The 12,212-nt window shown below is 42.8% G+C and overlaps 1 protein-coding gene across 3 annotated transcripts in view; it reads left to right on the forward strand.

The window, feature by feature from the left end:
* The window catches only part of LOC114154424 (zinc finger SWIM domain-containing protein 6), a 60,589-nt gene that overhangs the window by 38,150 nt on the left and 10,227 nt on the right, over positions 1-12,212 (forward strand). Inside the window, exons 3-10 of one of the 3 annotated variants that reach the window (XM_028033508.1) lie at positions 1,653-1,801; positions 3,754-3,904; positions 5,194-5,373; positions 6,000-6,170; positions 6,281-6,427; positions 7,143-7,253; positions 7,987-8,247; positions 9,163-9,298. In XM_028033508.1, the coding sequence (XP_027889309.1) occupies positions 1,653-1,801; positions 3,754-3,904; positions 5,194-5,373; positions 6,000-6,170; positions 6,281-6,427; positions 7,143-7,253; positions 7,987-8,247; positions 9,163-9,298 (1,306 nt within the window). Of the gene's footprint in view, positions 1-1,652; positions 1,802-3,753; positions 3,905-5,193; positions 5,374-5,999; positions 6,171-6,280; positions 6,428-7,142; positions 7,290-7,986; positions 8,248-9,162; positions 9,299-12,212 lie in introns of all 3 variants that reach the window. The other 2 variants (XM_028033506.1, XM_028033505.1) reach the window with 2 other exon arrangements.

Below are 12,212 nucleotides of genomic sequence, written 5' to 3' on the forward strand. Positions count from 1 at the left end.
AAGCAAAAGATAGAAAGAGAAACCCGCAGGGGCAGGAAACATAAGACTACTAAGAAAGAAGATGAGCTACTGCTGAGTAGCTCTGATGAGAAAAAAAGAGACATCAGAAATAAAGACACAGGAAACTGACTTGGAGGAAGGAAATATGAGGAAACCGAGGGAGGGGCCATGAAGAAAAGAGTTGTGAGAGAAAGAAACAACATGAGCAAAGAGATCAGCGAGACCAAAGAAACCTTTTAACCTTCTGAGAAAATCTCTGCAAATGCAAACCAAAGGCTTTTTCACAGTCTGGAGAATCAGTTTCTGTCAGGGCCCAGAGCTGCCCTGTCACACATGTGCAAGGGATTAGGAGATTGTTTAGTTCAAATGCATTCTGCAAGCTAGAAACAATCTGTCTTCTCGTCAGAAGAAAATCCAGGATCCCACACGATGCTCTGCAGTACGTACTTTTAATTGCTTCAACATCTACAATCTAGCACTGTACTGTACATATTTATTAACTTCTTAAATGCTAATAAACACTTTATTAGCATTCTACAAATTCACATAGAGGAAACTACCAACATTTTGTACTTGGAAGCTGCCAGAGTAATGTCCAGTCAGTGGATTAAACATATTTTCAATAAAATTAGGAAAATCAAACTCTTAAAATGAGTACATTGTTAAAAAAAAGTCCCACATTAGTTTGTCTTTTTGTTTTGTTTTGTTGTTGTCGGCTTTTTTACAAGAATGCGAGCACCATATTTATTGGTGCCCCTAAACATTCCTATTAAATAAATATAGATGAACCATTCTCATCATTGATATTTTTTTACATTTTTAAGTGGACCAGAGAATCAAGTAGCCTTGTAATAAATGACTTCCTGTTTCTCTGGGTTGTAAATGTGAGATGACAAAGAGTCCCATCTCTTTCACTTACTCTTCAGATGGGAAAGACAAAGAAGCAGAAAACAAGTAGGTTGTTTTAAAACAACTAGGTTTGTGACAAGCAAGCCTGGACAAAATGCTAAAGGAGGCAAAAACATTCAGGTCACTGTTGGAGAGGTGCAGCAGATAGGAGGGTCCCAGGTGAACAAAATGGCTTTAAACAGAGACACTGAAGCAACAGTTAACAGTTTTGTGAATTATTTTATGCTGCTGTAATTTTAAATCAGATGAGTACATGTTTGTATTATTCTTAAGTTGTATTGTACTTCTAGTTTTAAAGATGTTTCTTTTTATTTGTAGTTTCAAAACTCGCCAAGGACGTGAACTAGACTTCAGACAGAGGATAATGTTTTTTTCATGAATGTTGCATTGTTTTATAAATTGATCAAATAAAGTCTAAAGAAATGAATAAGCTTGACATCGCCAAGTCTCCGTAACAGAATTATATTTTGCAAGTTTTACACATCTTCACCAGGGATGGCATGATCATAAAGATCAATGCTGGTGAAGTAAAGTCCATTCAGGAAAACATTTTGTTTCTAGGTTGTTGATGGGTAGGGGGTTGTCTTTAAGATCAAACAAAAAATATGCAACAGATATCCTGCCATGGGGTGAAATAACTTACTCTCCACCTCTGAAGCTATATTTGTCAACCAAAACAAAAGGATATCAGGGAAATCCAAGTCCTATGTGCTTTAAATGTGCATGTTTTTTTGCTCGTATAGGGGCCCCGGACCCTACAGCTGGAGCCAGCGTGGATGACGAGAACTGCTGGCACCTGGACGAGGAGCAGGTTCAGGAACAAGTCAAGCTCTTCCTGTCCCAGGGAGGCTACCACGGCTCAGGAAAGCAGCTCAACCTGCTCTTTAGCAAGGTTGGAGCCGTGTTCACATTGATTCAAGCAGAATCAGAACAGAAAACACACTCACACACAGCCTGCGTAGGTTTACGTCCCTCCTTTTGAGCTTTCTTGGGTCCTTTCAACAGACATTTTCTCCCACTCTCTTGTGCATTTGCATCATCCTTTACTCCCTCAAGAAATGGGTATAAAAGAGAGCACATAATGTACATACATTAAAGGGCAGGCCGTGTCTTAGCTCAGGCTAATTGTAGGAGTGAGGGAACAGAAGATAAAGGGAGAAAAAAACAAGGTATAGAAAGTGGGAAGCCTTGCACTACACACTGTATATTAAACGCTTACATGAGAGATGTTTGCCTCACTCAGTTGCCTGCTATTACAGTGGCTGAGCAAGGCCAGCATTAATGCATTGTGTGCTATGTAAAGACCGCAAGCCAAGGCCATTATCATCCAGCTCGCCTGGCTTTTAGAATGTCTCTCAGCTTCATGCACTTTTAAGCCAGTTATCTTCTTTAATATAACACACACACACACACCCCTGCACACACAATGACAGGCACGTTTTCTCAGCCACCTTGCACAGATCCTTAAGCGCCCACACAGAGCTGCGTCTGCACACTTGCAATTCAACAGCATCCTCCCCAAACAAATAAGTGAGTAGCAAAAGTTAGGAGTCTGTTCTCTTTTTGTTTTTTATCCCACACCTTTTTTCTGTGATCTTTTGTTTTAAAGAATATACAAACTCTTTGAGAAATTGCAAAAAACAAACAAACAAACAAAAAAACCCAACTATTCAAGTAAATTTGAAAAGGTGTTTGAGGCTTATTTCAAGTAAAGCAGAAAGGAAAAGGCAAGGACAAGGTTAAAGAGCTCTTATGAATACTTCAGAGCAAACCCAAGTTACACAAAATGAGAAGAATTTCGTCACGAGATTCGTTGAACAGTTTTTTATTTTGTGGAATCATTTATTGAGTTGACCATGAAAGGTGGTGGTCATGAAAGCTGGCATGTATTTGATGCAAATTTTGCACCGATTTTGTTCAAGACTGGCAAACTTTATTTTATTGGGCCTTGAAAAAACACACACAAAATAGCACCCATTTTCTACTACTGAGCAACAGCAAACAAAAGTACCACTTTTTAACACGTGAAGCTTCATACGTTCATGTTTTATATGTGGATTAGGCATACAGTGTTTTCAGGATTTTAAAATGTTTTAAAACTGCATTCTGGCAGATTTATGCCCCAGTAGTCAGAGAACAGAGAAAGTGTCTGATGAGGAGATTTCTCCAGCTATCTGAAGCAACACAGCCCCTCCTTGTTGAGCACTGCCAGTCAGCTGGTTGAACGAGACCTGCTACGATTTTTTGCTTTCAAAAAAGACTGAAATAGGCCGTTTGGAAATATTGCCAGTGACACTCAAAATTTCAAATATTCTGTCTAACAAGAACGTAAAAAAAAAATAATTGTCAAGTGTTCTAGTGGGATAGCTGTTTGTTGGCATTAAAACAGTCAAATGCTTCTTGTCACAACTAACAGGCCTCCAAAGGTATTTCTACCCTTTAGCTGAAATACAATAATAACCTATTTTTTCATGTCATCACACCATGATAATCTAATACCAGCCCCTCTAGATTCAAAGTAAATTAGGATTAGTTGAACCTTTGGATAAAGTCTGTATTGTTGTTGCTATTCATTGGAATATTTCAAAAATTATACGTAGCAACGTACCATGAACCCACCATAGAAGAGAAACCTCAGAGGAAGAGGGAGCTTATAAATGGATGCAAACCTTTTCAAAGACAATAAATGAAGTAAATGTTGCACCATTGTTTTCATATTCTAAATTTAGTCATTGTAGCTGAAGCATGACTATGTTCAGCTATCATGTCCGCTGCTTGTTGTGCATGTCCTGGTATAAACTGTGCGTGTGTGTGTGTGTTTCTGTCCCATCCCTCCCTGTGTAGGTGAGGGAGATGCTGAAGATGCGCGACTCCAACGGAGCGAGGATGTTAACACTGATCACAGAGCAGTTCATGGCCGACCCTCGGCTGGCGCTATGGAGACAGCAGGGCACCACCATGACCGACAAGTACAGACAGCTCTGGGACGAGCTCGGTGAGGGGGGCCGGGGGGAGACGACAACAACATACACACACACACCTTTCCCCCTGTATACACAGGAACTGACAGATATAGCAAGATGGTTGATCGAACCCAGACGTTGACACAAAGGCACACAGGCATGTTTTTATTTCTGTTTGTTTTCTTGTGCTTTTATGTCCAAGAAAGCCCACAGTCTCCGATGCGCTGACTCGTCGCTGACAGCCCGGTTCCTCTCCCTCCCTCGCTGTGACTGTAGCTCTGGCAGCTCTAGATGAGATCTTCTTGAATTAAAAGCCGTTTAATGCAGCACACAGAGCCTCACCTCTGCAGTGTTTTCAAACATCTCTCATTATATTTGTGGTAGATGTGACAGAGAGCCGCTCGGCACAAGCCGACACGGTTTGAACCCTACAAGCCCGTCAGTGGGACGGCAGCCGCAGCGTCTCCCATCATTGCTGCTCTCCCCTAGCGCTCCTGTTATCGCCGTCGATGATGAAGATGGTGTTTGTCCTCTACACTCTGTGAAGACAGCCCAGTGATCTCGTCTGTTTCAGTCCCACGTATTTTTGGACTCTTTGAAGTCCGCACTTCAAACCTTTCTTCCAGAGTCCTTATCACTCCACCTGATGTGTGAATACTGCCTCTCGGCACTGCTATCCCCGTTTTTGTCTTTCTTTTCTTTTGAGTCTCAGCTGAGCCACAACCACTTGTCCTTGCCCATGTCTCCATGATATTTATTTATTTTGCTTTTTTGTGCTGCAAATCACTTCCACTCTTGTTTCTTGTGCTATTCTGTCGCCATAGTCTGCACATTCTGTTCCGTCGGTTTCAGCCTTCACATCCCTTCTCTTGCCCCTGTTTCGGGTTTTTCTCCCCAAAATGTTTCTGTCTGTTCATCCGCGCATCTGTATCACAATCACACACTCACCGTAGAGCGTACGCATCCGTAGCACTCTTGAGAGTAAAATCCCTGAATGTTCTTGCTTCCCCGGAGACTGCCGTTTTTCACATTCTGTTTGTTCCAATTTACTCCAAAATGATGTGTGTGCAAGCAGCGTTGCCTCTGGATAGCCAAGTCTCGTTCTATCGGAGCAGAAAATGGCGGCAGCAAAGAGAAAGAGTTCTAAAGGATCAGATCCACTGTTTTTTTCCTGAAAAGCAAAAAAAATAAATAAATAAAAATACTGCTTTGACCTTACACGATAGCTGCGTTTTATAGCTCAAAAGGCACACTTTTCCACTGATGCCGACATCATCCTCATATACATTAGATTAAGTTTGCGCGTTCGCTGCATGTACAGGCGCCCTGTGGATGTGCATCGTGCTGAACCCCCACTGCAAGCCTGAGCAGAAGTCGTCGTGGTTGCGGCAGCTGCGCCGGTGGAACAGCGTGGACGTCTGCCCCTGGGAGGACGGCAACCACGTCAATGAGCTGCCCAACCTCACCCACTCACTGCCCCAAGGCGCTCACGGTAACCAAGGTTAGAAATATCATGTGTCACATTGTCACAAGATTGGTAGACATTTGATCACAAACTTCAAAATATTACCTTGGGATTTTGTGTTGTATATCAACAGGGAGTGGCATCTTATTGTGAAATAAGAAAAAAACAAAAAAAAAAAGCGACAAATTACTTCCAAAATCTTAAAACGCGTGGCATGCATTTGCCCTTTTATTTGGATAATTTTTTTAAAATGATCACATTTTTGTTCAATGGAAATAAATACTTTCCATTGAAATTAAAGGAGTTATTGTTCAGCTTTAGTTTAACCACCAAGTTAATCAACCAGGTTATTAAATTTAATTCAATTTATTTATGAAGCGTCAATTCAGTTCAACCACACATACAACTCCAACTCATTTAAATCTCATATTAAACGGGTCTCTGAGATTTTCTTCTTTCACCCTCAAAATATGACCAAAATCACAAATATCCTGTCCAGGAGTGATGCTGAAAAACTAGTCCGTTAACATCGTCTTTTATTTTATGCTCATACAAATTTAGCCATTCTCCCTAGAAATGGATAAATGCATAACGGCATAAATAAGCAGATTTTAAAATAGTTTTGAAAATGTTTGAGCTCAAACTGTCTCCTTCCTCTGCAGAGATGCGTCCCCACCGGACTGTGTTCACGCGAGCCATCGAGGCCTGCGACCTGCACTGGCAGGACCGACACCTCCAACACATCATCGCCAGTGACCTCTATGCCAACTACTGTTACCATGACAACCAGGAGGGCTCCCTCTTCGACTCACGCGGCTGGCCTCTGTGGCATGGTGAGTCTGCATACATATGTAGGTTTCAAATGACTTAAACACTGAAATTGGGCTCTGACCATCAAACGGCAGGAGCCGGATTATTAAGGTGGGACTTGTCTTTTCCTCAGAACACGTCCCTACGGCCTGCGCTCGGGTGGACGCCCTGCGCTCACACGGTTACCCCAGAGAAGCCCTCCGTCTGGCCATCGCCGTGGTGAACACGTTACGGAGGCAGCAGCAGAGGCAGCTGGAGCACTTTCGACGACACAAAAAAGGTTAGCTGTGGCACTTTGTTTATAGGTTGAAAACGTCAAAGCTGCTCTAAAAATTCACATTTATACCCGTCTCTAAATTAGCTAAGCAGAAATGTAAAGCTTCTCTTCTGAAGAAACCTGCTGAAAGGATTGTTTTTGATTTGTGTGTGGTTTCATGCTAAAACACCAAGTGATGAGTAGAATCGAAACTGATGACTTGTATTAGGACAGAGAAAAAGATGCATACGCGGATCGCAATTCCCTCTTCTGTTGCTCCTCCGCTCTTTGGTGGTATAAAAAAAGACCTGAAAAAAAAAAGAGCTAAGCTCTCGTTTTCTCAGTTCATCTGCAATCTTTGGATGCCCAAAAGAACGAGATACCTGATAAGAGCAGCTGAAATTAGCTTTCACTCTGGGCTGGTTGGACTTACCCTTTGAGATAAGGTGAGGACATCAGAGCAAAGCTCCTAGGCATCAACATGAGTCATCTGAGGTGATTCAGGCATCTGATCAGGATGTTAGGGGATTTTCCAACTGTAAAAATAATAAAGAAAAGAGACCCGGTATAGTAGGCCTCAACCTCTCTGGATAGACTATATATCCCTTCTGGGCTTGGACAATGGAATGATCTGGATGATGTCAATTTGGAGTGGATGGATGGATTTCCAAGTAGATCTTGTATCACTTTATAAAATAAATCCCAGTCATTCAACAATTGCTTGAATATCTGTTCACAGAGTTGCTCCATAAAGGCCACACTTCCATAACGAACATGGAGGGCTGGGTGGGACACCCTCTGGATCCCATCGGCACCCTGTTCAGTACCCTGACGGAGTCGGGACGAGCGGGTGAGGAAGGCTCCAACACCTGCTTAGACCTCTCAGGTACTGATGAGTCACATGAACAGAATTAAACACTAGTTTCCATAATGGATCCATAATACATCTACTATTATGGAAGGGTATATAAGACCATGTGCATTACGAAAAATGTATGATTTCTATTGAGGTTTTCTATTTTAGTTCCACAAACACAAATACTGCTCTCGAAAAACATATCCATTTGTAATATGGTTCTTTCGGACTCCAGTCACATAAATTGATGTGAGTTTTATCACTAAACTGCTCACACTAACTGCATTTAATCATATTTTCAAATGTATTGATACTCTCATTGTACAAACAATATAGACAGTTGGTAGGTAATAAAGCAATAATTGGAATTTAACTTGGCAACAATAAACCTTATCATGATAAGAAATGTATCACAGAAATGAAAAGCGATACAGTAGTAATAGTTTCTCTGTTGTTTCATCTTTATGTCTGTTCTGGGTACTAAAACTCTCCTTTCCTACGCGTGTGGTTGTTCAGTCCCTCGTTGCCTCCTCTGCTAACAGAAATAGCCCTCTACACTAAAGAGGAGCAGTTAGCACAGAATCCCTCCTAATGTGTTCATATGCATTTTAGATGCCCACTTAGAGCTGCTTTCGTAGGATCTGCAGGGAACGTTCATGTAGACTAGAGTCATCTAGCATCCAAAACCCCAGGGAGTGACACAGACATCACGGCGTTGTGTTCGCAGATTGCTCCAGCGTCGTGAGCCGAGCCGATCTTCAGCGGATGCCCGTGCAGCGGCTGCTGGGAGACGGCGAGTCGTACATGGCGCTGGCGGTGGAGACGGCTCTGATCGGCCTGGGCCAGCAGCGAGTGATGCCCGACGGGCTGTACGCTCAGGAAAAGGTGTGTCGCAACGAGGAGCAGCTGTTGGCCAAGCTGCAGGAAGTGGAACTGGATGACTCCCTGGTCAAAATCTTCCGTAAACAGGCTGTGTTTCTGCTCGAGGGTAAGGAGACCCACAGATTGATTCTTTCAGCTTTTACCGTCTGTTGACTTTTATTTCCCTAAATTTCCCTGCAGTCCGCTCTGGTACAAATGCACACAAATATATACACAGCAACGCCTCCTCCCTGTCATTTCATAACCTACCCACACACGGAGAGCCAAGGCATTCCTGCTAAAACAGGAAAAACACATTTGACTCTGTCTCACTATTTATTATCCTTTCATTTTGTGGCGCAAATAGAGGCTGAGCCGTCCTGGGCCAGACCAAAATGAGCTCTTTACACAGCAACGCCAGGGGTATTGTGTCAGCACACATATGCCGGTACACACAAAAGTGTGTGTGCATTTACAGGAGCTGGAGCTGGAAGAGAGCGAGTGGGTTGTGGGGAAGAGGAAGGAGGGACAGAGGTGGTGGTGGTGGTGGTGGAACCGACCAAGTCAGACTCGGCTGCAGTCCCCACCCAAATCCCAGCCCTGCCTCGTCCCCGGCGCGGCGCGACCACCCACCTCTGGCTCCTTCGCTAATAGAGCAGCTCGGGTCTGAGGCCGCTGCGGGGGCCCCAGGAGGCCTGCAGCCGCGCCGCTCTGTGATGTGGTCTGCAGCTTAGAGGCCCGTGGGGGTTTAAAATAACCCACCAGAGATGAGGGGGCGCGTAGGAAGATGCAGAGGGAAGGAGGAGGGCACGAGGCCAAATCCGCACACACGACCATATGTGTTTTGACGTCACAGTTTTGTTTAAATGCCGCGTGGCTGCCCTGCTTCCTGTCTGGAAGGGAGCGTCACTCCGCAGCATGCCACAGGAAGTCATGACTCAGTCTTTTTATCAGCATGAAAAGTTTAAATTCCTTTAGTCTTGGTTTACCGCAAACACATTTGTTCATCAGCGTGTTGCGTTATGTCGGTTCTTCTTCACAGCTGGTCCGTACTCTGGCCTCGGAGAGATCGTCCATCGAGAGAGTGTCCCCATGCACACCTTCGCTCGCTATCTCTTCACCTCTCTGCTACCTCATGACGCTGAACTGGCGTACAAAATTGCACTGAGAGCCATGCGGTAGGTCTCCTTGTAAATGACGTTAATCCCTGTGAAGGTTCATTAAGACTTCAAAGTTGGAGTGAACTCCTTAAACAGGGTCCTGCTGGGGTTTTTAAAACCTAATGTGAAAAATAATTAAAATACAATCAAAACTAAACGTACTAAAACCCAAATTAAACAACACATATATTTAGTTTTTGTGTAAATAGTATAAAAACGTATTTCATTTTTTTGAAGTCCATTGTTTACTCAAATAGGTTTGATCACATAGGAAGAGAAAAGTTGCTTGGTACCCTTGCTACGACCAAGATAAGTGCAACCTCTCCTCCCCATGTTGAAGTTGAGCTCCTCACATCAGAGCAGCCTTTCCTCCAGGAACGCTCCTCTTGCCTAACGTGTCCGCACGATGTCCATCTGATCTCTCCATGTTTTTAGCTCGCGCTCTCAGCTGTGGACGGCGTGCGGAGCATGTGCGCGCGCGCGCTAATCGCCCTGCGTTGCTCTGTTTTGATGTTGTGACTTGTGGGAGCTGGATCCGTGAATATTAATTACATTAATGAGAGTGTAATTAGCGCAGCTGTAATGAGGAGGAATCACACACACATGTACTCGAGTACACACGTCGAGGCGACGGGGGAGAGGAAGTGGGGTGTGGAGGGGGAATGTTTGTCTTTCTGTGAAGCTAAGCTGATCAGGATAATGGAGGAAAAAAAAGCGATCATTTTAACGGTCTTTTCTGGTGTGATTGGAGATTCTGACGTTAGTGCAAATTCGTTTGTTGTTCTTCTCGCTCCTCCCAATGAGCGGGGACTCACAGCCGGCCAAATCGTGTCCATCCCAGCGGTAGCGGACAGGTGGTGTTCACCTCTCCACACGTAATGAGCGCTGCTGGCTCATCCCTTCAAGGCAGTTGCGTCACTTTCCCCACACTGCTATTGACAGTTGTTTTCTATTTTTGTGAAATATATAGAACAAAAAACATTGACGTTTTACTGCAACATGTTAAAAACAAAGCCAGTATAGAGAGAAAAATATAACAAAAAGCTAAAAAGGACACAAAATGAATGTGTTCAAAAAGTGCTAACCTTTTTCTCTAGGGGAATTTTTACTTTGTAGTTTTAAAAGGCTTTAAAACTCTTAAGAACATTAACCCCCCCCCCCATTCTCCACCTCTTGGCAAAGATCATTGCAGTGGTAACACTTTATTTGACGAGTTGTGAATAAGACTGTCATGACACCATCATAAACATGACATAACTTACTCATGAACATGAGTAAGTCTTCATGAATATTTATGACTATTGTCATAAAGTGTCATTTGGTAAATCATGACACTTTTAATACAAAGTTGATATTATTCAAAATGTCTTCGTTATGACAAGTTGACATTAACCAAGAAATCATGATCTGACATAAATTTGTTATAAAAGTATTACTGATTAAACTTTAGCTTTAATAACATAAAGCTACATCATTTTAAAAGTTTAAAGTTTATGACAGTCATAAATATCTATGAAGACTTACTCATGTTCATGACAGGTGTTATGTCATGTTTATGACGGCGTCATGACAGTCTTATTCACAACCCGTCAAATAAAGTGTTACCATTGCAGTTATATGAAATTGGAACATTATGCAAATTACGTGATGATCTTATTTAGCGACTTTTGTGCAGCTGAGGAATTATCAACTCTGGATCAGGAGGTGAGTGTCTTGAAATGTAGCAGAAGGATGACAGACACTTTTAAACATGTTAGTATATAGAAAAATAGCATCCTCCTTATAACAGGCTGACAGGCTCTGTGTTTTATCCAGCTGCTTGCCTCCAAACCAGAGTTCCCAACCTGTTTTTAGTGAGTCTGTCGCTCTCTTTCCATCCTCACCACTTCCCCTCACCTTTTCCTTTTTGTCCCCTTGGCTCCTCCATCCTCACTCCTCCGGTGTGAAACCGGCGATTTAGAATAATACAGCCACTTACGGGCGCTCCTGGGAACCAGAGGTGTCTACTCAGCACATAATGAATGTGTGTAATGTAGCGTAGTGTAATGTGATAGCATATACCTCCTCGCTCCCACGGGACAGCGGACAGTTAAATATAGAGGAGGAGGTAAAGTAACCAGGTCTCTTTTAATGGACCTATTATAATACTATCATTGATAAAAGAGGAGCAAAAGAGTCGGGCTCTTCCTCCCTCACATTGTTTTTTCTCCCCCCCCCCTCTCCTCGCTTTTTTAAATTTGTCTTCTCTGTCGCACTTGCTCCACAAGTAACTGTCTTTTTAAATGAGAAGTCGGACTGGCAAAGTATGCGGATTATTCAAAGCGCTGTGTGTGTTGCTGCGTCTTGGATGAGGTTAATTAGTCGGTGTGACACCAGCATATGCCGGCCGATGGCTTGGTGCGAGTGACCAGCATTAAAATAAATAAATAAATAAATGAAAAGAGGATCTGCCTGCTGGTTCACAGGCTGCCCACAATTTGATTTCCGCCAGAGAAACAGAAGAAAAAAGTCACTGCCTCTTTAGACTGTGCTCATCTTAACTGTTTGTGAGCCAAAGAGAAGAGACCTGCTGTTATCGTGGGAGAAGTCCAAATGAGATGCAAGTTTTCCAGATCTAATAGTGCTAGATTTTTACTGCATAATACATGGTCTTTAAGCAGGGGGAATATTTACTACAAATTGCCAGAATTCTAAAGCCAGATATCTTAGGCTTACTTAAATGTTTACTAATTTGAAATAATTTGATCTTGTTCCAGTTTTGGCCAAATATTTGCTATATTAAATGGAACAATCAGAATGCTTTTGCATGTTTGCCAGGAATGTATCAACACTTTGCCAAGATTTGTAGTTCATCCTAAATACATACACTGCCTTGCATAGAAGCATAGCCACTGAACTATGGCTACATGAGCATGCAGTCACGTGATTTCAT

Source organism: Xiphophorus couchianus, chromosome 12 (assembly GCF_001444195.1).
Source record: "Xiphophorus couchianus chromosome 12, X_couchianus-1.0, whole genome shotgun sequence".
In the NCBI taxonomy this organism is placed as follows: Eukaryota; Metazoa; Chordata; class Actinopteri; order Cyprinodontiformes; family Poeciliidae; genus Xiphophorus; species Xiphophorus couchianus.